General features: G+C 42.1%; 1 protein-coding gene across 1 annotated transcript in view; it reads left to right on the forward strand.

Annotated features, from left to right (window-relative positions):
- Nucleotides 1-25,611, forward strand: part of grin2da (glutamate receptor, ionotropic, N-methyl D-aspartate 2D, a) — a gene marked incomplete at both ends in the record, with an annotated part of 226,422 nt that overhangs the window by 29,914 nt on the left and 170,897 nt on the right. Inside the window, one exon of the mRNA XM_084080470.1 lies at nucleotides 12,834-13,100. Coding sequence (XP_083936596.1) covers nucleotides 12,834-13,100 — 267 coding nt within the window. The remainder of the gene's footprint in view (nucleotides 1-12,833; nucleotides 13,101-25,611) is intronic.

Genomic DNA, 25,611 nt, shown 5'->3' on the forward strand with positions numbered 1-25,611 from the left:
CAGTCTCTGTAGAGGGTTAGGAGTGGGGGTTTTGAAGTTATTGTAAGACCTCCCAGGTGTCAGCTTCAACACCTGTTGCTCACAACGAACCCCAACCATTTTCCTGATGTCTTCTGCCTGGCAGGGAGTTGTCTGCCTTAGTCATTTGGCCCCGAGTCGTCATAACAATTTTTCATTAACTTGTTTTTCAGTTTTCAATGGTCCTGCACATCAGTTGTGCAGGATGTTGAATTGGACATTTGCTCTATGCTCCAAAATGAGTTACTTTGTGTAATGCACGTTGTGCTCACAATGCAGGCCTATTACAATAACACGCGCGCGCGCACACACACACACACACACACACACACACTGTGTGTGTGTGTGTGTGTAAATATTATTTACAGTGCGATTCATTAGGCGGTGAGCCACGTACACTTGGACTTTGATTCGCCTGTACATTATAATTGCCAGACTCGAGGCCTCAAGGCTTTACCACCTCTGCCAGCCTTTTTAAAGATCCGTAATTAAAACTTGCGGAGTCTGCATATTCTCTAGCCATGGCCTTCCCTAATGGCATCCTGAAAGTTCTGCTCCAGTAAGGCAATTGTCAACAATGAGTTGTGGCAGTTGAACTGATGGGTTTTTATTGTTGACTCCATTCCTGTACTCATAATTCCAGTTCCCCTAAATATGCATACACATACTGTACAGTACATACTGTACGACACCACACGCACGCACATTGTTAGACAGAGCTTTCGAAGCATTGCTTGTATCATCTACATTTATGGTGGCAGTTGCAACGGGTGTGTGTGTATTTAGATGTTAATACAAAGCCAGTTTAGGCTGAGCAACTGGCACCAACTTTTGCGTGCTGTCGGAGGCTGTCGCACTTCGGGCATATGCGCACGCACACGAGCGCGCACACACACACACACACACACACACACACACACACACACACACACACACACACACACACACACACACACACACACACACACACACACACACACACACACACACACACACAATAATAAAATAATACAATCATTTTCCTAGTGATAATTATATTGGTTACTCTTTCGATTAATAGATTTTTTTTTTATCAACAAATTGATTAACCACTTAAGCCCTATTTTTTAAAATATATTTTGTTGGGCTTTTTCTGCCTTTATTGATAGGAACAGTAGACTGACAGGAGGTGGGGAGAGAGATGGGGGAGGGTGACACGCAGCAACGGTCGTCGAGTCGATCCCGCGACATGCTGCAGGCTGGATTACCAGCCCAGGTGCCCAGACGGTTACGCCAACCGTCCGGGCCTTAAGCCCTATTTTAAGTCTGTTGAAGACCTATGGTCTTATCCCTCCGAATGGCTCCGCCACCCCACCACCACCACCACCATTATGAACATCTGAGGCACTCTGTGTCATCACAGCACTGTTGTTGTTGTTGTTGTTGTTGTGTATGTACAGTATGCTAATTTATGAACATCTGAGGCACATTGTCTCACCAATTGCGCTTGTTGTATGCACTACGTCTGTTCTCAATCACTGTATCATTGTTGTATAAGGCCAATAATTCTCAGGTGGGATAATGTTCCCATGTCAGAGTCTGATGTAGCGTTGTAGTAGGCTATCACTTGAATATCAAGTCATTGACATTCATGCTGTGATGAAAATCAGCCTTCTGGAACCAATCCTTCAATTTCTTCGATGGAGATGTGGCATTTCTCATTGATCCTGAGGGCGGCATCGCCGTGGAGTGTCTCGTGATAGATGATTGCCACCAATCTGCTCTTCATTTCAAACGATGATCATCCAGTTATAGTCTTTTTTTCCTCTCTGATTTGTCAGTGTCATCCTGTATAGATTCACAGCTCCCATGTTGTCAATGGTTATATGTATCAGGGAGAACGAGGCAACCAGGTGCTCACCGCAGACGGAAATGGTAAAAGGTGCAACTGGATCAGACAGGATAAAACATCAGATAAAAAAAATCTGGGCAGTTAAAAGAGGGAACATCCTTTATTTAATAAATTTGAGCCCATTTAGCCCTGATGCAGACCGCTTCAGGTCGAAACATGTTGGCGTTATATTAAATAAAGGCTGTTCCCTCTTTTAACTTTTGAGTGCCCGGATCTCAAATTTTTGTATATGTTATATGTATCAGCAAAGATGGAGTATAAACAAAAACATTCGTCTTCTTCTTCAGTAATGTTATATCATTTCTATCTAATTGTGGCACCATATTGTCTCAGCCTTATGCTGGCATGCAGCATACTCCAAACAAAGTCAAACTTTTTTTTCGGCTTTGGCAGGTCTTGATAAAGCGAGAGTTTTCCCCCCAAAAAATGTTCTGCTCGCTGCCTCTCTGCTCTGATTTATGAATGTTGCCCACTGCACACTGTATCCAGTGCATTTTACCTCAAGATCTCCACTCTTCTTTTTTTACACCAACCTCCGACATTCTTTGACGTCATTCGTCTCTGGCGAGTAGACAAAGTATGTGCTATCGCTCTTCATTAATCAATTGCCATCTGGATGTGTTTGTAGTCCCTCGGAATGGGATTATAGAGGTGTTTGCACCACCCCAGGCAACATCCCCTCCAAACTGTTTATGGAACATTGCTACGGAAATAAAACTATAGCAATCACGAGCGAATTGAGTGTCTGACCCTAGCACACCAGGGAATTGTACAGCTCATTAGGGAATTTGGGGAAATATTGAACAAAGTTTTTAAACAAAAAAATCACTGTAATATGCATTGATCCTGAAGAAATGCCATATATTACACCTGTATTTACAGTAGATGGCTGTACAGTATGACAAATAACACTGTTTGAACTAGAACTTGAATATTGTTAACTTTGGATGTTTTGTCATAAATGAACCCCCTACTTGATATACTACAGCATCACACAAAAGCATCAAAAGCAGCAGATCCACAAGCTCTAAACGCGGCGGTGAAGCGACGCATTTTAAGCTTGTGGATCTGCTACTTTTGCTATTTTTTGTTTTGAATCCTGAAGGCCTACTTGTCTCGTAATGTATGTTTAGATACATTGATGTCTTTTACTAGAATTCTCAGTTGGGATAATGTTCCCATGTCTTAATTATCAAGTCATTGACATTTGCGCTATGATGGTAAATTGGCACTCTGGAACCAAGCCTTCAATTGTCTCGATGGAAACGTGGCATTTCTCATCGATCAGAGGGCCGGTATCACCGCGGTGTCTTGCGATAGAAGATTGCCACCAAACCACTCTTCATTTCTAACAATGATCATCCAGTCAGCACCATCTGTCAGAAGGGAGTGTTGGGTGGGAGGAGTTGGGGCGGAGGCTCTACGTCCTCCCGGTGGGGGCTCCTTACTGGCATGTGAGTCAGTAGGATGCAACAGCAGTGCCAACGCACTAATGTGTGTGGGGAGGAAATAATTGGCCCAATGACTAAATTGGGGAGAAAAAAGGGGGTAAAAAGCAAACAACAAAAAATCTCCAGGGAGAAATAAAGTAACTTTGAACCTTGAGTGTGAATATATCATTCTGGTCCGTAGTAGAGCTTTTCCAGTGGAAAGATGACAGCTTGCTCTTCTAAATTGTAATTGGCTGACTTATAGACTAGTCTCTGGAGCATTTTGAAGACTTTGGAACAGATAGGCTGGCTTGTGAGATTAGGTTTATGATAGTGTTCAGAGCATGCAGAGGCAAAAAGGTAGAGAAAGAGTCACTGTAATTGAAAACTTGATACTGTAGTTATTTTTTGGTGAGATTTAATGAAGACACTTATGAGGATGCTCATGAAGCTGCCTTTAATTGAACTTTTCCCTGCAGCTAATTCTTCTGCAGCAGTTCTCATTCTGTGGGGTTGATTCTGAAAAGTGGGCCACCTGGTCTCCTTCTATGGTAATAATAAAATGTTAATTGATTCAATGGAAATTAATAATTATGTATTGTTTTATTTAAACAATGGGCTGTGAATTTATGGACGCAGAATGCAAATGCTGGGTCCGGGTGTGAACTCGATTGATATTTAACTTTTTTATGTTGTCAGACCATGAGGTGCTATTCATCTGCCGACCGAATTCCGCTCATTAAATCCATTTTTATTCTTTGTTCATTTCTTCAAGTAATGTTCCCTCTTGATTACTTGCTTGCTTGATTTTAAATAGCTGTATAACAAAATGAACAGGAACAGTAAAAAATACTTGATTTCCAATTCTTCTTCCAGTATTGAGATGTTTCCAGACATTCAACAGTGTGCTGTCTGCGCTCGGGCGATGCAGTGTTATACCTGCCCACCATCGTGGAGTCTGGGGGCTCGAATCCACCGCGGTGCTTTCGGCTTCGCCGAGCGTCTATACACAAACACAATTGGCCCGTGTTCGGGGGAGGGAAGCAAGGCGGGGAGGCTGATATCAATCACTGCACGTACTCCTATGGGCTGGGGCGTACAAACAAACAAAGAAAGACTGTGCTGTCTGCATCAGAAATCAGCTAAAAGAGAGCACAGGGTTCAAGGTTACCTTATTTGTCCCTGGGAAAGTTTGTCTTGGATATACCGACTGCCACATAAACATATACAATGATCGCGCAGTAAAATACATAAAGTGCATAACACAAATTCAAGTACAACCCCTCATGTTATATCCTGAGTTTAGGAGTCTTATCTTTGTTTTCAGCAATGTTCCCCTTGTATTTAATTTGAAACCCTGTAGCACCTGTAGTCTGATGGGAGCAGGTTGTATTCTGAATACAGGGTCATGGGAGAGGTCAGTCAGTACTTTGCTAGACTTCCTCAAAGAGCATTTGGAGGAGGTACGCTACCTCACCCAAATCCCTTTCATTGCGGTGTTAGGCCAGTCTATTTTATGTTATTTTACCTTAACTGAAATATCACAGCAGTATACTTCTGTCCAACCCCTGAGTCTACACCAGAAGTAGAATCACTGTTGGATCCTAGTGCATACAGAGTTCACGTGAATGTTCCAAGACGAATTGGATATGTACAGCTAGTCAGCTAGAGTCTGGGTAATACAGGAGTTATGGAGCAATAGTGCAGTTCAGATTTCCAGAATCCAAAATAATGTCTTCTGTTTCTCCATTTTACAAATGTTTTGGTAAATGGTCCGAAACGGAAACGTAACTTTATATAAGTCATCTCCGTCGGTAGGTCAGTATGTCCTGATAACACCCAATGATAGGTCTGATAAATCGCGGGTAGGTCAGTATGTCGCCTACTTTGCCCATTCAATGGTCTGATAAAACATGATAATGTCCCATTCAATGCATTGATAGCATCCAAATCTAGGTGCAGCAACTTTGGCTACTTAGAAAAGCGCTATATGAATCTGAGATATTGTTTATTATAATCATTGTCGTCATCATCACTCCAAGGATTTCAACTATGAGAGAAATGTGTCTTCTCTCTCTCTGTCACTGGACTGTCAATCTACCCTCTTATTGGCTGTTTGCCTCTGTTCCATCCTGAAGTCCATCTGTGACACACACACACTCTCTCTCTCTCTCTCTCTCTCTCTCTCTCTCTCTCTCTCTCTCTCTCTCTCGCTCAATCTCATATCATCTTTAACTTATCTCCTTTTTTATCTGACATCTTTGTCTCACTCGCTCTCTATTTCACACAGTTTCTCAGTTTGTTTCTCTATTTCTCCTCTCCAGTGTTCAGCCACCTTGCTGAAACTCAAGGACACATTAAATACTCTCTTTCTCTCACCACATCAGATATTTTGCTTGTGTGTGTGTGTGTGTGTGTGTGTGTGTGTGTGTGTGTGTGTGTGTGTGTGTGTGTGTGTGTGTGTGTGTGTGTGTGTGTGTGTGTGTGTGTGTGTGTGTGTGTGTGTGTGTGTGTGTGTGTGTGTGTGTGTGTGTGTGTGATCCTTCAGTTTTTCTGCTGCTCTTTCTGTGGCAGGTGTTTCACAGCAGTGAAAGTCTCTTCCCTACTCACTCTCAACCTCAACTCAGTCAATATCGACAAGGGCTGTCTCTCTCCGCCGCTCTATGATCCTGCGCGGTGCTTGTCTGATTGTCGTCGGGGCGAAACCTGATTTGTTCAAAAGTGTTACTTTTCACAAAATGGAAGAAAGAACCTGTGTTCCAATGTAGTTATTATTCAGTCACAAGCTTGTGTAAAAAACTTTTTTTATTGGTTAAATATTTATGATACCCACAGACAGACTTAAACACTTTCCCTACTGTCATATGGCAAAGCACAACATAGCGCATTCATTTATATATCGTCGCTATCGGGCAGAAACCTCTTATTTCCATGTTTTAAATGTGTTTTTTTTCGTAAACTATGGATGGACTGCGAGCTGCCAAGCAAATATTTCACCATCTGATTGCTGCCCAATGCAACCCTAACCTGAGAGGGTGAGGATGAGCTAATCAATTGAATTAAACAGCGTTTGTGTCGGGCGTTATGAAAGCCCACTGAATCGCAGCTGTCACGATATAAGACACAGACAGTTGTCTCATAGTCATCTGTGTGGGTGGTCGGCAGAACGCCACTGGCCTTTTTTTTCTTCGCTCAAGCAAATTACATTGCACACAACAGCGGCAGTAAGAAATGGAAAAAACAACATATAAATACAGACTGCAGAGGAAAATGTTTTATTCCCTCCAGAATTATTTATTCACCTCAAAACGTTGGTTAAACTGTCTATACATCTCTCTCTCTCTCTCTCTCTCTCTCTCTCTCCACTCATCCTTAACTTATCGCCTTTTATCTGCCATCTCTCTCTTTCACAGTTTCACAAACAAGAGTGATTCATTCAAATGTCAAAAATCTCTAAGTTTTATCAGCCATTACACTGTTCCAGAATCAGGAAAACTTTATCGTCCGTGAATGCATAACCATAAAGTGTCTTTACCATGGCAGATTTTTAAAAAGTTATGATTTGCTATACAGTTTGACTACCACATCTATGCAAAACGATTGGCCATGTTTCTATTTGCTCTCTTTATCCAGGGCTGTTTAGTTTCTTTTGAGAGTTGAGGGCAAACCCAGTCTTGTAGTCTTTCTTTACTGACATACAGGGTGCGTTCGGCATTGAGCGCACTGGCCAATACAAACTAATAGGCGAGCGCGCTTCACGGCGCAATTTCCGAACTCACCCAGAGTAGCTGAGAGGAAACGCTGAGGAAATTAGTGTAACAGAGCATCAAATGGATTAATGGGCGATTCCAAAGTCAAACGTCTTAACCATTGTTACAGCCATGCAGATACAGTCTGTTGAAAACGTTAGTGATTAGAAATAATGTGGTCTTTGTCCTGAGCGCTCTGGGGCATGGTTTTATTCAGCGTTTTTTTGGTACTTTATCCCATTTAGACCTGAGGCCAATTCTAAAAACAGGCCGATTCTAGAAACAACCCTGACCTAAGTTTTCTGGGGAAAAAAATTACAACAAATGTATGTTGCTATATACTGTACATCACCAGGGGTTCCCGTCCTGAAAAGTATAGTTACAAATAGGGGTTCCCGCCCCCAAAATGGGATATATATATATATAGTAAAATTATCATATAGATCCAAATTGAGGCATGGACCCCCCCCCCCCCCACCACCACCTCCCTCAGGGAATTTAACCCTGGTTTTATCCATATCTGGGTCAGGACATTAAAGTGGCACTATGTAACTTTTTTTCATCCATACAATATAACTAATATACAATTGGGGTGGTTATGTTTTGTCTCCCTGCTCTTCTATTGAGACATTTAGATCTACTGTGGTTCCAGCTCATGTCTCACCTAGACACAGGATCTGACACGAATTTTGACCTGATGGTCAAGATTCAATTTATCCCCTGAGCAAGCAGGCAGGCTCTATTAGCTCAATGGTAAAAAATATTCTGCACTTGCGCAGGAAACCGCGTTCAAATCCGGGGTAGAAGAGGAAAGTTACATGCACAGCTTATACACTGTCCATACACCACCAATTTCCCTGGATACAAAAAAGGGGCGTTTTAGCTATTTTAAATGTATAAATGAAAGTAAATCCCATCACTTCACGAAAGGAGTTCTGTGAGTATATTCTGTGAAAGAACTCGGCTAAAATAAAGGTTGTAATGATTATATTTCTTTTTTCATGAAAATACTATTATTACAATTATATTTAATATATCAAGAGTGGCTCCAACTTCCACCCGTACAATGTCTCTTTCTCACTCCAATTCCAGCTATGAATATAAAACGGGACAAAAAAAAATCCCTGGCTCAGCTATATATCCCTGCATTTTAAAAATCTAATAAAAGAAAAACAGGCAGTTTCACATTTTTCTAATATTTCTTTTGTCCCGGGGGTGTCTGGTGCGGCTCAGCCAGTCAGTGCACACCACCATTATGCTAATGAGCACAAGGACCCGAGTTTGAATCCGACTCCTGTCTCATCTCAAGTCTCTTCTCTCTGTCTTGCCGTTGGTTTCCTGTCTCTGTAAGGATATTACAAGAGGGCCCCCAAATAATTGTCAGAACACTCTGATTTTAATGATAACATACTGTAACATTAATATAAAAAAATGTTATTATGAACACCAAACACTAACTTAAATCACTGGTTCTCAAACCTTTTCATGTCAAGGACCCCCCAATTTACATATATTAGCCTGTGGACCCCCATTTGAAAAGATATGTCAGGGACCCCCATAAGAGACGATTTCTATGGCCATAGCAGTGATTCTCAACTATTTTAATTTCAAGGACACCCAGTTTAATATGCATTAGGCCACGGACCCCCATTTGATACCATTTTGATCTCTCGGACCCCCAATCTACACTGCATTATCATCAGTGTTAATTTAACTCTGAGAGCGTATATACACTCTTGGAGTTACAGACACATAAGGGTCCGAACTGTCAATCATTTGGCTGGGGATCCCCCCTGGAACCCCCTCAAGGACCCCTGGGGGTCCCCGGACCCCACTTTGATAACCACTGACTTAAAGTATACTATGGTAGTTCCATTGGTCCAAGCTGGAACACAACCGATTGATAGATCATTGACGTAAACATGCTGTGAAAATGCACCACGTGTTAAGTGGTCAGATGGGTGGGCCGCAAACACTTTTGAGATTTTCAAGTGGGCCCTGATTCAGAGATTGTTGAAAACGGAGCGATGATGGCCTAGAGGTCTTCAACAGGTGGTCCGGGACCCCAAGGGGGTCCTCAGAGAGAGTTACTACAGGACACCAAATCTTTGTGTGATTTTTACATTAACCGCCAAGCATCCCTATTCTCAGGAGAACTTTAGCCAAAAATAGCAGATCTACAAGCACACAACGCCTCGCGCTGCGAGGCGTTGCGCGCTTGTAGATCTGCTATTTTCGGCAAAAAGGTTTCGTGTATGGGGAAAAAAGAGTAGACTAAGTACAGAGTGAAAGGTCAGGTTTACTAGCCTAGGTTTAAGTGCATGGTTAACTGTCTGGAAATACACATTAACATGAATCCAACATGATAGTGCTGTCAAACAAGTCTATACGAAGCTGCCTATGGAATCAATGGAAAAAAAAGATATATATACAATGTATAATGGGGGTCCCTGCTTTATCTTTCTCTCAGTCAAGGGGTCCTTCGCCTGAAAACGTTGAAGACCCCTGGCCTAGAGGTTAAGACGCACGGCGCACCACATATAGGCTCTGACAGCGATGTCGCGATTTCGATTCCTGAGCCAGGCTTTGCCTTTGCTGTGTGCCTCTCTCTCTCTCTCTCTCTCTCTCTCTCTCTCTCTCTCTCTCTCTCTCTCTCTCTCTCTCTCTCTGTTTCATGTCCTATCTTCACTGTACTATCAAATAAAGGCAGAAAAGCCCCAGAAATATCTTTGAAAGGAAAAGGTTGGGAACCACTGCTCTACACTACAACTATCTGAAATACATATTTATTTAGTCCTTCAGTTTGTTCTCAGAGGAGTTATTCCTTCTACCTTCAGTCTGTCCAGTTGCATCAGTGTTATGATACTCAGATACAGCCTGTGGTTGCTTAACCCATGAAGACCTCAACCTAGTCTTTGGCTATTCAAAAATAGCTGATATACAAGCTTGTAGATCTGCTATTTTTGAAAAATCGTGAAAATGTGTGCAAATCTTGAATATATATGTTTTAAAGCAAAAATTTTTAACTCCGATCTGTGTTTCTGGGGGTCCCTGGAACCTGAAAAAGTTGGAGGACCACTGCACTTAGCAACATACTGTTGATATGTATTTGGCCGCGACCCCCCCCCCCCCCCCCCCCCCACCAGAAGCAAAGATTTGAGTTACAAATGTTTGCTTAAAAATATATATCCAAAGATTAGCCAAGAGGATTTTTCAAAAATAGCAGATCTACAAGCACTCGGTGCCGCACAATGAGCTTGTATATCCGCTATTTTTTCAAAAGCCAAAGAAATCTGAAAATGACACAGCTGCGTTCCCGATCTTAATGGTTTAAGGGAGGGAATTAACTTCTCCCTGCAAAGTGTGTATATATAGTGTACCATAGGGGCCAGTGTATGATGCTATGATGGGTTTGAGAATTCTCTTAGAGTACAAAGACATCAATGGTGGGTGTTATGCTCTGCTGAATGCTAATGCTAGCGTTGCTGCGGGGCAGAATCCTTGTATGTCCACAAACTCTGTATGTTTTTTTAATCATTAATGCATCAGTGTCACACAAAAGTTGCAAAAATAGCAGATCTACAAGCTCAATACCAGCTCGGTGACCTTGTGGCTCTGAAATTTGGAAATTCCTCAACGCTACTAACTTATACAAACGCATTGCGTCGTGTTTTTGAAGTAATCACTAGTTGAAGTTATGTAGTCACAAGATCTTGTGACTAAATAATAACTACATTGGATCCATTGGAACGCAGGATCTATTTTTCAGTATTGTTTTGGACTTACAAGGTTTTTTAACCCGACATCCGCGATATGTTTTCTCCATCTCCTGGGAGACTGATTCCAACTTACTGTACAGTATACCTGCAGGCCAGGTTGCAGTGCTGCTTTTTATTCTGCAGCTATTCCTCTGAAACACAGTGCATCTGTGCTTGAATAAATTGAAGTTGGACATACCCCCATACCCCCCCATTGTCTTTGAGGGAGTAGATCAATTAATATGCACTTCGGCTGGCTCATCGCCGGCAGTTGCAGCTATGAAATGTAAAACGGGACATTGCTTTTTACGCGAGCATCTGTGCACAGCTAGAATGACATGGCTATAACAATACTTAACATAAGGCTGTATTTTCTTTTAATGGCCTTGATTTTCTTCCATGGATAAATGCTTTTAAAATTCGACCCCTCTGTTTGGTGGTTGCTCAGAGAATGGTTCCATTAACTTCACCTCCCCAGCAGCTCCAAATTGGCGTGAACAAGGCTAAGAGTCTAAAAGGCCCTTGAGGTCGTGCTGCTCCTTACACCCAACCAGAACAAAATGGTTTGACCTGACCAACACTGTCATTTTTAGAACCCCAAATGCATAAAAAAGAGAAAGTACCATCCATAAAAAAAGAAAAACTTCAAAGTGCTTTAAAACGAAAAACAAGTTGACGTTTTGGCATAAGGACGGCGTAAGAAGAAACCAAAATTGGTTGGTTTCATGGCAATCCAGTTCATGGCAATCCAGTAGATTTCAAGATAATTATGTTGTTTGGAACTAAAGTGGTGGATTGTCAGACCGACCTCGCTATCACCATCCTTAAGAGTGAAAAAATAAGCCAATTTATTCTTTTTGGATAATGCTTAGGTCTGACATCGCAGTTCTTTTCAGAAACAACATGGTTCAGACTATGCAGTTCTTTTTGAGAGAACTTGAGCTCAGAAGTAGGCGCTGTTCTTTTTCAGAAGGCCCAGGTACTTCTTTGTGTGCAACAAGATGCTGCAGATATTCTATCAGTCTGTAGTTCAGTCTTCTTTCTAATTACCTGCTGGGAGGGGAGGAGGTCACAACACGCTGGGAACACAACCATCATTGTTGATGGTGTTTTTAATGTCACCTGACCTGACACATCTGATAGGAGACAAAATCTATCTCAAGGCACTGTGGGATATCTCTGTTGCGTGAGGCCATGACATCACTCACTCACTCACTCACTCACTCATATTAAATTATGGCTGTGCCTAACCCCTCCACTGTTTCTCTCATCAGGCTGGCACACCTGTGGCAGATTCCCCAATCCCCACTTGCTGCAGCCCTATTATGCTTTAAAAGCCAGCCTTGCCATTGTGTTGGCAGACACAGAACCAGCAACAGCCCTCAGACCCACATTAGTTAGACTAGTTCCCTTTTTATTGCTTTAATTTAGTGTGTTGTTTTAGTTTGGCCTGGGGGTGGTCTTGGTCACTCTTTTCCTTTAGATTTTAGGTAGAGTTGATTTATAAAATAAGAAAATCCTGAAAAGTAACACGTTTTGGACCTAATATCGCACCATGGGAGACCGAGCATTCAATGCAGCTGCCCCCCAGCTGTGGAACTCACTCCCAGACCAGCTCAGAGCTCCACAATCTGTGAACACTTTTAAGAGAGCACTAAAAACCTACCATTTTAACAAAGCATTTGGTTAGCTTTTAAGCCGGTTTTAATAACCCTGTCTCTCCTTTTTAAACTTGTTTTTAAACATGTTTTAATCCTGTTTTAGACTTTTTGATTATGTTGCAAATGGTTTTCTTTATCTGTTTATTATGTACTGTAGCATTTTGAGGTTTGTTTCAAATGTAAAGTGCAATACAAATAAAATGTATTATTATTATTATTATCATTATTAATATGAACCACACGACAGCAACGTAAATCTTTTTTCTTACTCCCTTCTCTCTCTCTCTCTCTCTCTCTCTCTCTCTCTCTCTCTCCCCCCACACCAGGAAAGTGGCTCCATCTACCTGCAGTTCACCTGCTCCACGGCCCTGCAGCTGGAGGTGATCTTCGAGGTGCTGGAGGAGTACGACTGGACCTCCTTCTCGGTGGTGACCACGCGCCACCACGGCTACGAGGACTTCCTGGCCATGGTGGAGGGCCTGACGGACGGCTCCTTCATCGGCTGGGAGAAGAAGAGCGTGGTGGTGCTCAACGTGACCGACGACCCCGGCGGCGCGCGGGCCAAGCGCGCGCTCAAGGACAACGAGGCGCAGGTAAAACATATATTTATATTTGATGATAGTCTTTATTGTCCCCTTAGGGATATTCATCGTCTACGGTCTGTTCCAACAGAACAACACATAACCAAATGGCACAAACAACATAGCACACGACAGCATAACACCAAGACAACGCATGAAGTTCCCAGCATACATAGAACCATCATATCATCGTGGCAGTTTGTTTAGTGCAGCAATGGCTGAAGGGACAACACTCCTACTAAAACTTTCTGCCATTTCAAAGTCCTGATGGCATGAGTCTGAAGCTGAAGCTGTCAGGCAGAAACCTCTTATCTCCATCTTTTTTCGTAAATTATATCGCCTTACTTGATCATACTACAGCGTCACACAAAAGCATCAAAAGTAGCAGATCCGCAAGCTTGAAACGCGGCGCGAAACGTCGTGTATTGAGCTTGTCGATCTGCTTTTGCTATTTCTGAATTTGTATCCTGAAAAGTAGCAGTTTTGGACATATGAGGTTTCCACCCGACAGACGATGTATTCTGTTTTTGTTGGTGATTGATTGAACACCATGTGTTACCGTTGCCACCGTTCCTATCTATTGGCAGCCTACACTTTCAGCCCACGCTGGAAGAGACCTAGCCTGTTGTGTCTAAACAGAATTACTGGAATTTGGCGGAAAAGTACAGTCGCCCCAAGGAAGCTACGTTGAGTTTTACAGATCTGTTTTACATTCTCCGTGCATGAAACGCATGTTGTGATTGGTCAAAAAAGGTGAAGTACATAATAACAACGGAAGTCCCACCCTATAGACACACTCTGCATTAGGTTGTTGCATATACTGTAGTCTCGCAAGCCAGACTGTTGCCCCCCACTAATGATGCGCGGGTTGACCCGTAACCCGCGGCACGGGTGGGTCGAGTCAGAATTTCAGAGGCAATTATGCGGGCTGCGGGTGAGCGGGTCAGTAGCTCTCACACGCAAAAAAAAAAAAAAAATCACATGCTCTTGTTTTGTCTTTATTCCTAATAAGAATAAGAATAATAACAATTAAACAGTTTGAATACACTTGGGGATTATTTTCTAACCATGATTTTACAGAATTATAGGTACGACCCGCGGGGCTCAACCCGGCCCGCGGGTTGCGGGGCGGGTTGAGCCATAGATTTATATATGGGTTCGCGGGGCGAGTTGAGGCGGGTTGGGTTCCGTGGCGGGGCGGGGCGGGTCATGAAGAAACCCGACCCGCGCATTACTACCTCCCACCATTTTCAAATGCTTCTGTCATACAGCCTGGAGCAACGGAAGCTCTGAAAATGATCAGAGGATAAAGTGGATGTGACGTCTCCTCCCCGCTTCCGTTTCATCTTTGCAGTCACGCATATTTGTCCGAATATAAATCTAAATAATAGAAGCATATAGGCCTATAGCTTGCTGCTTATCAGAAATGGAAATTCTAAATTAAAATGTTTTTCCAGACTATATAGTAGCAGTGGTTCTCAACCTTTTCAGGCTCTGACCCCCAAAAGAAAAGAACAAATTTGAACTGGGGACCCCCCAGATAAATATTGTGAAAAGATGGCTAAAGTTTATTTTTGGCTATCTATAGCTAAAGTGGTTAATGTAAAAAAAAAAAATCATATCACACGAAGATTTGGCGGCCCCCCCTTTAGTAACTTTGAGGACCCCTGCTATATAGCATTCAGAGATTGTGGAATAGTTGTCTGGCTACACAAGACTAGGTTGTGACCAGGCTTTTCTCCACGGAGATGAGAAAAGGCTGGGAAACGACGCTACTTTCAGTCTGGTCTATAGATGGTTTTGAAAAGCAGATAGAGATAGAGCAGATTTGTGCAGGTTTGTTATTCATACATTTTTCAACAGCTCAATTTGATTGAAAATGTTTTTTGCTTAAATAACAAAACAAGGTGACCCTAATTTTACCTATACGATACGATAATACTTTATTGTCAGTTTGCACTGAAATTTGTCTTGCGACCCAGAAACAGCCATGTATGCAACATATAACAGTACACACATTTGACATGACACAAGAAAACAACAAAATACAAATACATACATAAAGACATGCAAAGACAAGAGCAAAGTCCACCACTCAGCCTACCCCTGGCTTATAACTCCTGATTAAGCCTCAATGTCGTCTGATGGACAAAGGACCTCTTCAGTTTGACCTTATTGTATGTAGGAACACTGTATCTCCTTCCTGAAGGCAGCAACCTATATTCTCCATACAAAGCATGGCTAGTGTTTGAAGTGATATTCCTTGCCAACCTTATCATACTGTTATCATACGTAGATGTATAGAGCCTCTGAAGTGGTTGTCCAACAATCTTTGAACAAATGTTCACTTGTTGCAGCAGTTGTGACTTTAAAGCTACAGACAGACATCCATACCAGGTGGTACTACAGTACTGCAGGACACTCATAATAACAGAAGTGAAAAACAAAAGAAGAATCTGTCTACTAGCACCAAAAGATCTCAGACGGCGAAGGAAATAGACTCTTTGTTTTGTCTTCTTACCCACTGATTCAATCTGGTCTTTCCATGACAAAAGGTGGTCTATTACTACTCCTAGGTATGTATACGAACATACCTGGTTGATCTGTTCACTATGAATAGTAATAGGGGATCTGTGTATCTCTAGTGGGGCACCAAAAACAATCTCTTCTGTCTTTTTTGTGTTAATGATAAGAGCGTTGTTATCACTCCATTCCACCACCTTATTTACTCTGTGTTGGTGCAGTCCAGGATCACTGGAACTATCCAAAAGAGAAATCAAAACTGTATCATCAGAGTACTTTAGAATGTATTGGTCTGGCTTGTCAGTGCGACATTCAGACAGACATTTCTCAGTACTACAGCTGTCAGTATAAAGGGTGAACAATACAGCTGAGCTTACACAACCCTGGGGAGCACCAACATTAGTGGTTAATGCTGAGGAGAGGGTTTTGTTCACTTTCACCCTCTGTACTATGTTAGTAAGGAAGGAAGCATACCAGTGAATTAAGTATGGATTCAGTTCCAACTGTACCATCTTTGACACCAGAATATCAGACTGTATTGTATTGAAGGCTGAAGAGAAGTCTAAGAACAGCACCCTTGCATGATTCTTATTAGACTTATCTAGGTGTTTTGTAATGAAGTGGACCAGTGTGACAACCGCATCCTCTGTACCGCAACCTTTCTTATAAGCAAACTGACAGGGGTCAAATTTGTCTTTAGTTATACTCACAAGATGTTGCAACAGTATTCTTTCCAGTGATTTCATGGTCACTGAAGTAAGAGCTATGGGTCTATAATCCTTATGTTCTTTTGGACATTGGATTTTGGGTAATGGTTTTATGTGTGAGGTTTTATAATGCAGGTTAATGGCGGGGTACACAATAATGTTGTCTAAAAAGCTCCCTCCATGGTTAAATCCTGAGGGCTAATACATATTAATAAATCATAAGGATCCATGTATATACAGTACACTCTCAGTTAAACTACCACTCAGCATTTTTACAAAGTAATACATCATTTAAAAAACATTGTTCAGCTACTTAATGTTACGTAGTAAATCATTTTGACAGCCCTTATTTATTTTTATTATTTTATTTTTGAAAGTCAAGTCTTGAATAAAGTGCATAGGGACATCTGGTGTGGCGAGGTGACCTCAACATTTCACCCACTTTGCCTTTTCATGTAAACACCTGCGTGAAAACTTTTTTAATAACATTGTTGGCCTCGGAGTGCACTGCATAGTAATCCATTTGTCAGGGTTTTAATCAATATGTCGTTGCAGTAGGGCAGAAACCGTGTATCTCCATATTTCAACTTATGTTGAAATTGTATGTTATCTTTTCTTTCGTATATTGCCCTACTTCATCATACAAAAGTGTTGCACAGAAATGTGTGAAAATAGCAGATCTGCTTTAATATATAATAATATAAAGGAAAGTTTGTGACGCTGTAGTATGATCAAGTAGGGCGTTAAATTGACCAATAAACACAAAAGGTTAGAATATTTTGGAGATACATATAATAATATAAGAATAATATAAAGGAACGGTTTTCACCCGACAGCGATAATACAGTTTTTGTGGACAGCCAGACAGAAGGGACATCTGCTCAGGTCAACACAGCATGTCACCTGTGTGTCCCTGGACTGACACATCTGATTGGAGACACAATGAATCACAAGACGCTGTGGGATGTCTGTTTCTCTCTCGTGCTCTCGCTCTCTCTCTCTCTCTGTCTCTCTCTCTCTCTCTCTCTCCAATTCATTTCAAAGGGGCTTTATTGTCATGAGAAAACATCCGTTTACATGCAAAAGTGTAACAAATCAAACAAAACTATGTATGTACAAATTGAATGGGAATGTGTAAACAGATCTGTGAAAAGTCCGCACACTGTTCTCAAGCTCCAAGAAACTCACTTTTTACTTTTGCAACATTTCGACCTTCTAGGTCTTCATCAGCCAAATATTATATTACATTGCAACGTAGAAAACTATCTTGTTACAAAACCATGAGAAAATTGTGCATTTTCTGTCGGAAATAGTTATACATCCTCGATATGAAAGATTGGCTTGGAGTAAACTTTTGAAACAAAATGATAGCAGTATTTCAAAGTTTCGCATTCACTTGGACTAAAACCTTTGGGACAAATAGCATCACATCTCTCTCTCTCTCTCTCTCTCTCTCTCTCTCTCTCTCTCTCTCTCTCATATACATATATTCAGCGGTTTAAGAACTACTCAGATCTGTTACTCGAGAAAAAGTAGCAATACTACAATATAACAAATACTGGGGTTACAAGTAAAAGGCTTGTATTTACATTTTTACTTGTAGTAAAAATGTAACTCTGAGGAAGAAGCCGACCAGGGGGAAACGTGTCAGTTGCATGTATCCTGGGTGAGGCTGATGTAAATCAATGAAAGGACATTACTGAGTGCTGCTGGCTTTGTTCTCATATCATTGTAATGTTGAGCACCTAAAGCAGCAGCTCTCAAACTTCTTTGTGTCAAGGACATAGACTGTAAAAATGAATGGACAAAGCGACGCCATTGGTTTCTACAGCTTGTAAAGTAAGCCGATTGTTCAGGAATTTCAAATCCGCCATCTTTCAATATCGCGTCATATATCGTGTCTTAGCTAATGCAACCGGAAATGAATGCTATTGGTTGGGTAGCTTGTCAATCAAGGTGTTTTTTTATTGCCAACGTATACAATATGGATAGAGTGCTTAAATGATTGTGATGCTGGATTAACACATTTTGCTGGGGACCCCCTGGGACCCCCCCATGGACCCCTGGGCGTCTCCAGACCCCACTTTAAGAACCATTTAAGTTTTCAAAAGGTGTCAAAATATTTCAAAAATAGTTGATCTACAAGCTTGGCATGTTGTGAGAATGTAGATTGGCTTTATTCAAATAGACAAAGTATAAAATAGGGATTGTGATAATAATAGTAATATATGTTTTTTAAATAATTGCTGTGTGGTAAAAAGTATAGTTGAGTAGAAATTCTAAGTACTGAAATTACTGAAAAACTAGAAAAAGTGCTCCTCGGAGCACAGGTCTCCGCCAGGTCAGGTACGTTATTCTGGCCTCCTGGTGGCGCTATAATAGGCCAATGTGAAAATGGTGCCATTTATTCTTAGGTCTTTCACAGCAATCGGACACTGCATTCATGATTTGAGGCATTTTGTTCCAAAAATGTGTTTTGCTAAATTAGACATGCTGGTGGTGCTATAACAGGCCAATGTGAAAAGGGTGGCATTTCTTCCTCGGCCTAGTGGGAATGTGCGTGTGAAATTTCACGGAAATCGCAAGCTGCGTTCATGGTTTGAGGCAGTTTGTTCAAAACGGACCAATCCTGCAAACTTTGGATGGCAACCTTAACCATTGAGGATGTAATAAGGGAAATCGGACAGATCAGGGTTGATCACATGACTATAGAGATACTGTGTACCGATTTGCATGACGTTTGGTTAAAAACTGTAGGAGTAATGTGAAAAAATGCTCCTACAGCGGAGACAACTATACAAAAAAATTGTATAGTTGTCTCTATACAAGAGTATTGTATAGAGACAACTATACACTACTCAAGTAAAGCAAGAGTACCTCAAACTTGCACTTAAATACAGCACTTGATGATCCTGAAAATCCCGAAAAGTAACAGTTTCGGACATACGTATGAGTTTTCCACCCGACAGAGACGATATATATGTCTTGCTCTTTCATTCCATTGTTCTCTTTCCTTCTCTCTCCCGCCGCCCTGCCACCCTGTCTTTGTCAGCTTACTATGGCCCTCATCTCGTCTTTTTCGCCCCCTTCGCCTTCTCTCCGCTTATGTTCCGCTCCTCGTTCTCCACCCGTCATCTCTTCCATGACCAAACGACCTTTGTGGAAATGGAAACCACAAAAAGCCGCAGACAGAAAAAAAGAAGACAGATAACGGTTAGAGTTTTGGACATATGAGTTAGACAACAGACCTCCAGGAACCACGGTGTTATACATGATGAGCTGATCTGACATGATGTAACAGAATGAAATGACTCTGAGAGACTGACATCCTATGAAGATGTCTAGAGTGTCTGGAAAGGAATATGTATGAAGGTACAAGAGCGTGAAAGTGAAAGAGACACCCTCTCTTTGTACATGACTACAGCTCACTCAGAACACATGAACCCACCGTAATCTCTCAAGACAGATTCTGCTGAAAAATACGTTTTTTTTATCACCAAACAGGTTCACAGATTGCATGAACATTGCAGTGTCCTTCTGCTGGGGAACTCATTCAGTGAATATATATCCAACCAACAATGCGTCGCGATCCAACACATTGTGAGCTCGTACATCTTTTATATACAGTATTAGAAACATTTTGAAAGTACAAGGTCTGCAGGTTTCCAGAAGTAGAAGTAGTCAAGGTTATAGTACCACCTCCTCCTGAGCAGGACCTAAATTTGGTTCTGAGAACATTATACTGCAACCAGGCCGAAGCGTACTGTACAGACATGACATCTGACCTCTTCACACTTCTCTTCACCCCTTGAACTTTTCCTGAACCCCCCCCCTTTATCATGCCGGATTTGCCTAGTGTGAAAAGAGGTCAATTCGCACCTGGCACCATTTGCATTTGATACTATTAGTCTCATGCTCACAGGAAGTGAGATCATGGCAGTGTTAGTGCCGTGCGCTACCCATTGAGCAACACTGTAACACAATAAGTGAAACCCCTAAACCCCATTTAATGGCAATGCTAGACTCAAAATACCACGCTACACAAACCATGCAACCGCCTTGACTTTGACTGCGATGGTACCGTTTTCTACCCATTGAGCTATAGACAGAGCATGGAGTTCTGGCCGTGTACCTGTACTTGTACCGTGTTGCAACTGTTGGTGGCTCTGTATTGTTGAGTTTTGTTCAAATATGAGATGCATTGCCCACCTTTTGATGCATGCCTGATGTTAATGACGTTAAGGCTCCGGTTGGCTTGGTGTCAGATTTGTCAGTCTTCCTCTGGGTTGTCTAAATGGAGACATCTGCCGTCTGGAAACGAGAGACACGTCATCTCTCACCAAATGATTGATGGAGCTCACGGACAGTGCTGTAAGTGTGATAATGAAGTGATAAATTACCTGTAATGATCTTTCACCCTGGACTTTCACCCTGGACTGAATATATGCAATTTTGGAATCTAACTACTCATTTAATGTTAGATCTGTTTTTATGAGGTTAAAAACTACCTCTTGTCCCCATATTTTTTGCCCCATCTTTTTTTCTTTTGCGTGATCATTTCACAACGCTCAGTCAGTGATCTACAAATGAAATATTGTCATTAACATAAAGTCACTTTGAGTAAGCTAAATGCCTAAACTGCATGTGTACGTGTGGTAATATTGCAAAGTGGATAGGGGGAATAACTCTACCTTGGGCTAGGACCAAGATTTAATTAAAAGGTAGTGCCTATAGACATAAGTTTAATGTTTAATGTAAAAGTATCCACGAGGCTCCAATGTGGATCTCAAACTTCATGTGGCCTGTGACAGTGGCCAGTGGTGTCAGTGGTCTATGACACATATATAGGACTCCAAATTTGAGCAACCTTTCAGCCCAGTCAGTGCCATTATAAGATCAAATGTAAATTCTGTATTTTTAAAAAAAAGTATAAAAGTATAAAAACCTACTGGCATTATGCACAAGAAATGTTGGCACTTATCAGTCCAGCGGTTTGCGAGATTAGCTCTGGGTACACAGACAGACAGACCCCGTTTTAGAGAGCTAGACTCCTGCATAGCCATGCCGTATCCTTGATTTGCCTTGGCTCAGAGCAAAATCTGATAAAATCCAGGTTGCATACCTATTAACACATTACCTACCAACAACGGTTATACTCGTTGTTGGAAAAATACCCTGTTATCTGCCCATCCACGAGTATAACCGTTTTTCAATGTTTTTTTTTTTTTATCCACACAGAACCAGAGATATCGTGATCCAAAGATTTCTAGCTCCATTCGCTCTTCGTTAACTTATTACTTTAAAATCCTGTATCTCGGCTCCTGTGTACTTTTTTTTTTACCATGTTATTTTGGGTGAAACATGCTATTTTCAATTGGCTGCAATTATGGAACGGACTACCGCAATCGGATTATTTTTTTCCACGATTCTACGAGACTCCTGTGTGTGTGTAATGAGGGGATCACCGTGAGGACGGTGATCACGGAAAATATTTTGTGACTACTTAAAAAATGTTTTTTTTAACATTGAATGTAATGCTGGCAGTGGGGGAAGTAAAAAAAAAAAAACCTCTGGCAGGGAATGTGTTAAGACCTGAGGCCGATTCTACAAATGCTTTCTAAATCAGTGGGTCTTAAACTTTCTAATTAAAAATGATTCAACATTTTTCAAACACTTTCAAAAAATTTCAAAAATAGCCAAAGCTAAAATCTAAAATGACACGGATGTTTTCCTGGTTTTAATGGATGCCATGCGGGCATAAAAAAGATCTTTGCTCCGAATTTGATTAGATGACCAACTTGCCAGCATGTAAATCTGGATTGTTATTAATGCTACGAGCCATCTTAAGTCTATTTCATTCATAGGACCGTTTATAATCAGGCTACATTTAATAACTGACTCTGTGTTTTCTTTTAATTATTCATGAGCTTCATTTGCCCAGCTCATGACATTCCTTCTCTCCTCTCTTCCGCCCCAAGATCCACACTAAACAACGCCACAGATGTTTTCCAAAAGCTTTGTTTGTGCTATTGGTTAGGACAGTGGTTCTCAAACTTTTTTCATGTCAAGGACCCACAAATTGACACTTATTAGCCCACGGACCCCCATTTGAAAAGATAAGCCAGGGACCCCCATAAGAGAAGATTTTTACGGCTCTCTAGCAGTGATTCTCAACCATTTTAATTTCAAGGACCCCCAGTTTGACATGCATTAGGCTACGGACCTCCATTTAATGGCATTTCTATCTCTGGGACCCCAATTCATATTGTAAAATCAAGGTTAATTTAACTCTGAGAGTGTACAAAATGGAACCAAATGGACCCGTTAGGGTCCATTTGGTTCCATTTGTACGCTCTCAGAGTTACAGACCCATAAGGGTCCATTTGGTTCCTATCCATCATTTAGCTGGGGACCCCCTGGAACCCCCTCAAGTACCCCTGGGGGTCCCCGGACCCCACTTTGAGAACCAATGCGCTAGGACAGCCATTGCTGCTGTTATTGTTATTTGTGTAGCTGTTTGGTTGGAGAGACGGAACAGACAGACAGACAAACACACACAGAGAGAGACATACTGTACAGACAGACAGACAGACAGACAGACAGACAGACAGACAGACACAGAGAGAGACAGAGACATAGAGAGAGAGTAATACTCAATCATAGTGATTCATTCACACATCAAAAATCACACCCTGTGTGAAGGAAGCGGTGCCTTTGGGGCGGGGCTTAACTCATTTCAGTTCGTCCCTATTGGTGGTCTGAGTCCACTTACCAAATTTGTACTTGGTAGTATGCTGCAAACTGGAATGATGGCTGTTTAAAGCCCAGCCAATGGGCAGACAGAGGGGGCGGGGCTTAAGTAATTACAGTTCGTCCCTATTGCTGGTTTTAGTCCATGTACAAAATGTGTACTCCATAGCATGCTGCGAACTTGAGTTATGGCTGTTTGAAGGCCAGCCAATGGGAAGACAGAGGGGGCGGGGCTTCAGCAATTCATGCTGGTCCCTATTGGTGGTCTAAGTCCACATACCAAATGTGGACTTGGTGGCATGCTGCAAACTGGAGTTATAGCTGTTTAAAATCCCGTGCTCATCCCGTGCTCATACGGGCGCTGGGGGTCCCTGGACCCCTCTTTGATAACTTCATCAATTCATGCTTGTGCCTATTGGTGGTCTAAGTCCACATACCAAATGTGGACTTGGTGGCATGCTGCAAACTGGAGTTATAGCTGTTTCAAATCCCGTGCTCATCCCGTGCTCATACGGGCGCTGGGGGTCCCTGGACCCCTTTTTGATAACTTCATCAATTCATGCTCGTCCCTATTGGTGGTCTAAGTCCACATACCAAATGTGGACTTGGTGGCATGCTGCAAACTGGAGTTATAGCTGTTGAAAATCCCGTGCTCATCCCGGGCTCATACGGACGGACGGACGGACGGACGGACGGACGGACATACGGACAAAGTCAAGTGTAGAGCGGTTGGCACCGCTAAAAATAAATCTCTAAAAGAGCAGAAGTGGCATTTGAATGATGCTCCAGCCATTACACCGTGCCAGCAACGGAGAAACTTAATTGTCCATAAATGCGGAAAAGTGTCTTTACCACAGCAGTGGATCAGGAGAGTGGACGCTTGGAAATCTGAAGGTTCCCGGTTCAATCCCCAGCCCCCTCTGGGTTAGTGTCAACGTTTCCTTGAGCAAGACACTGAACCTTTAAAGGTGAATGTAACGCACATTGTAAAACATTTGATGTACAGTAAATGCACCATTTAGCATCTACCCGATAATAAAACATCTAAAGTTATGATACACTGCAGTTTGAAAATCACAGCAATGTAACACAATAAGAGAAGGAGACGATATATTTATTTACAACACCAACAACAATCAGTCCATCTGAGAATATGTAAGGAGTCCATATTGTATCATAAATGTCCAACTTTTCCTTAATTTTGTAATGCAAGTAATCTAGAGGTATATAACTTGATATTTCTGTCTTCCACTGGGCCAGTGTGGGGGGGGGGGGCTTCCAATTTACAGCAATACATTATTTGGCAGCGATGGTTGCAAGTTTGCACAATGTTCTTCTGTAACTATTGCCAAATTTGAAATGACCGATTAGACAGAGACGAGGGGAGGGTATCAGCCTAAGGTCAAGACAGGACAAGATGACATTAAGTGGTTAAACGGCATCTGTAACTGCGTTACTAAGGTGTTGGACTGTACAAGGAGGGACACACTGCAGTACAGTGCAGTACTCGTTCATTGGCCACCCTGCGTTATGGGTGCTCATGTCAACAGTGTGGGGGAGAGTTAATTGGTGACGTGCAGGATATAACTGGCAGAATGTGTGTGTGCGTGTGTGTGTGTGTGTGTGTGTGTGTCCGTGTGTGTGTGTGTGTGTGTGTGTGTGTGTGTGTGTGTGTGTGTGTGTGCGTGTGCGAGTGAGTGAGTGCGTGTGTGCGTGTGCGCGTGTTTTTTTTTTTTTTTTACAAAGCAGTGTTGGAAAATCACTTCAAGTAGCTACTTCCTCTGAGTAATCACCTCGAGTGTCATTAGCCCCCTCTCTCTCTACTCCTCTCCTCTACTCACTCTGTTTCTCTGGGTCTTTCTCACTATTTTAATCTGTCTTCTTTCCTTAATGGCTCTTTCTGGGTTCTTCACTCCTTTCAACTGAATGTATTTAGGATTTACTGTGTGTGTGTGTGTGTGTGTGTGTGTGTGTGTGTGTGTGTGTGTGTGTGTGTGTGTGTGTGTGTGTGTGTGTGTGTGTGTGTGTGTGTGTGTGTGTGTGTGTGTGTGTGTGTGTGTGTGTGTGCAACTATTTCCCTGTTTCATCAGAAAAGGGAAAAGCTTTAATGTACGAACAAGCAAAATGTGTTCCGTGGGTATTTTGTGAACGCAGGCAGATGGGGAGGAAAATAAAAGTTCCTGCCCCTCCTCAGATCCTCCGAATCGCCTCCCTATCCCTCTTCTTCCAAGTCTTGTCCAAGTACAAGTAGCAATACCACAATATAAAAATACTCAGTGGCCAAAAGCTCAGTGGCCTTGTGGTTAGAGTGTCCGCACTGAGATTGGGACTTGGCCATCACAAACATTTTCAGTTGTGAGATTTTATTTTGCTTTAATCCATGCTTCTCTTCTCTTCTCTTCTCCCCATCCTCCCTTGTACTGTAACCCCCTCCTCCACCGTGTCTCCCGGTCTCTGTGTCCCTCGGGGAGAGTCACAGGGAGACCCTCAGGCTGTGTGACAGGCAGTTACATATTCAGCTGTCAGAGGAGATGCTGCCCCCT

Source organism: Gymnoscopelus microlampas, assembly GCF_963454915.1.
Source record: "Gymnoscopelus microlampas genome assembly, chromosome: 15".
Lineage (NCBI taxonomy): Eukaryota > Metazoa > Chordata > Actinopteri > Myctophiformes > Myctophidae > Gymnoscopelus > Gymnoscopelus microlampas.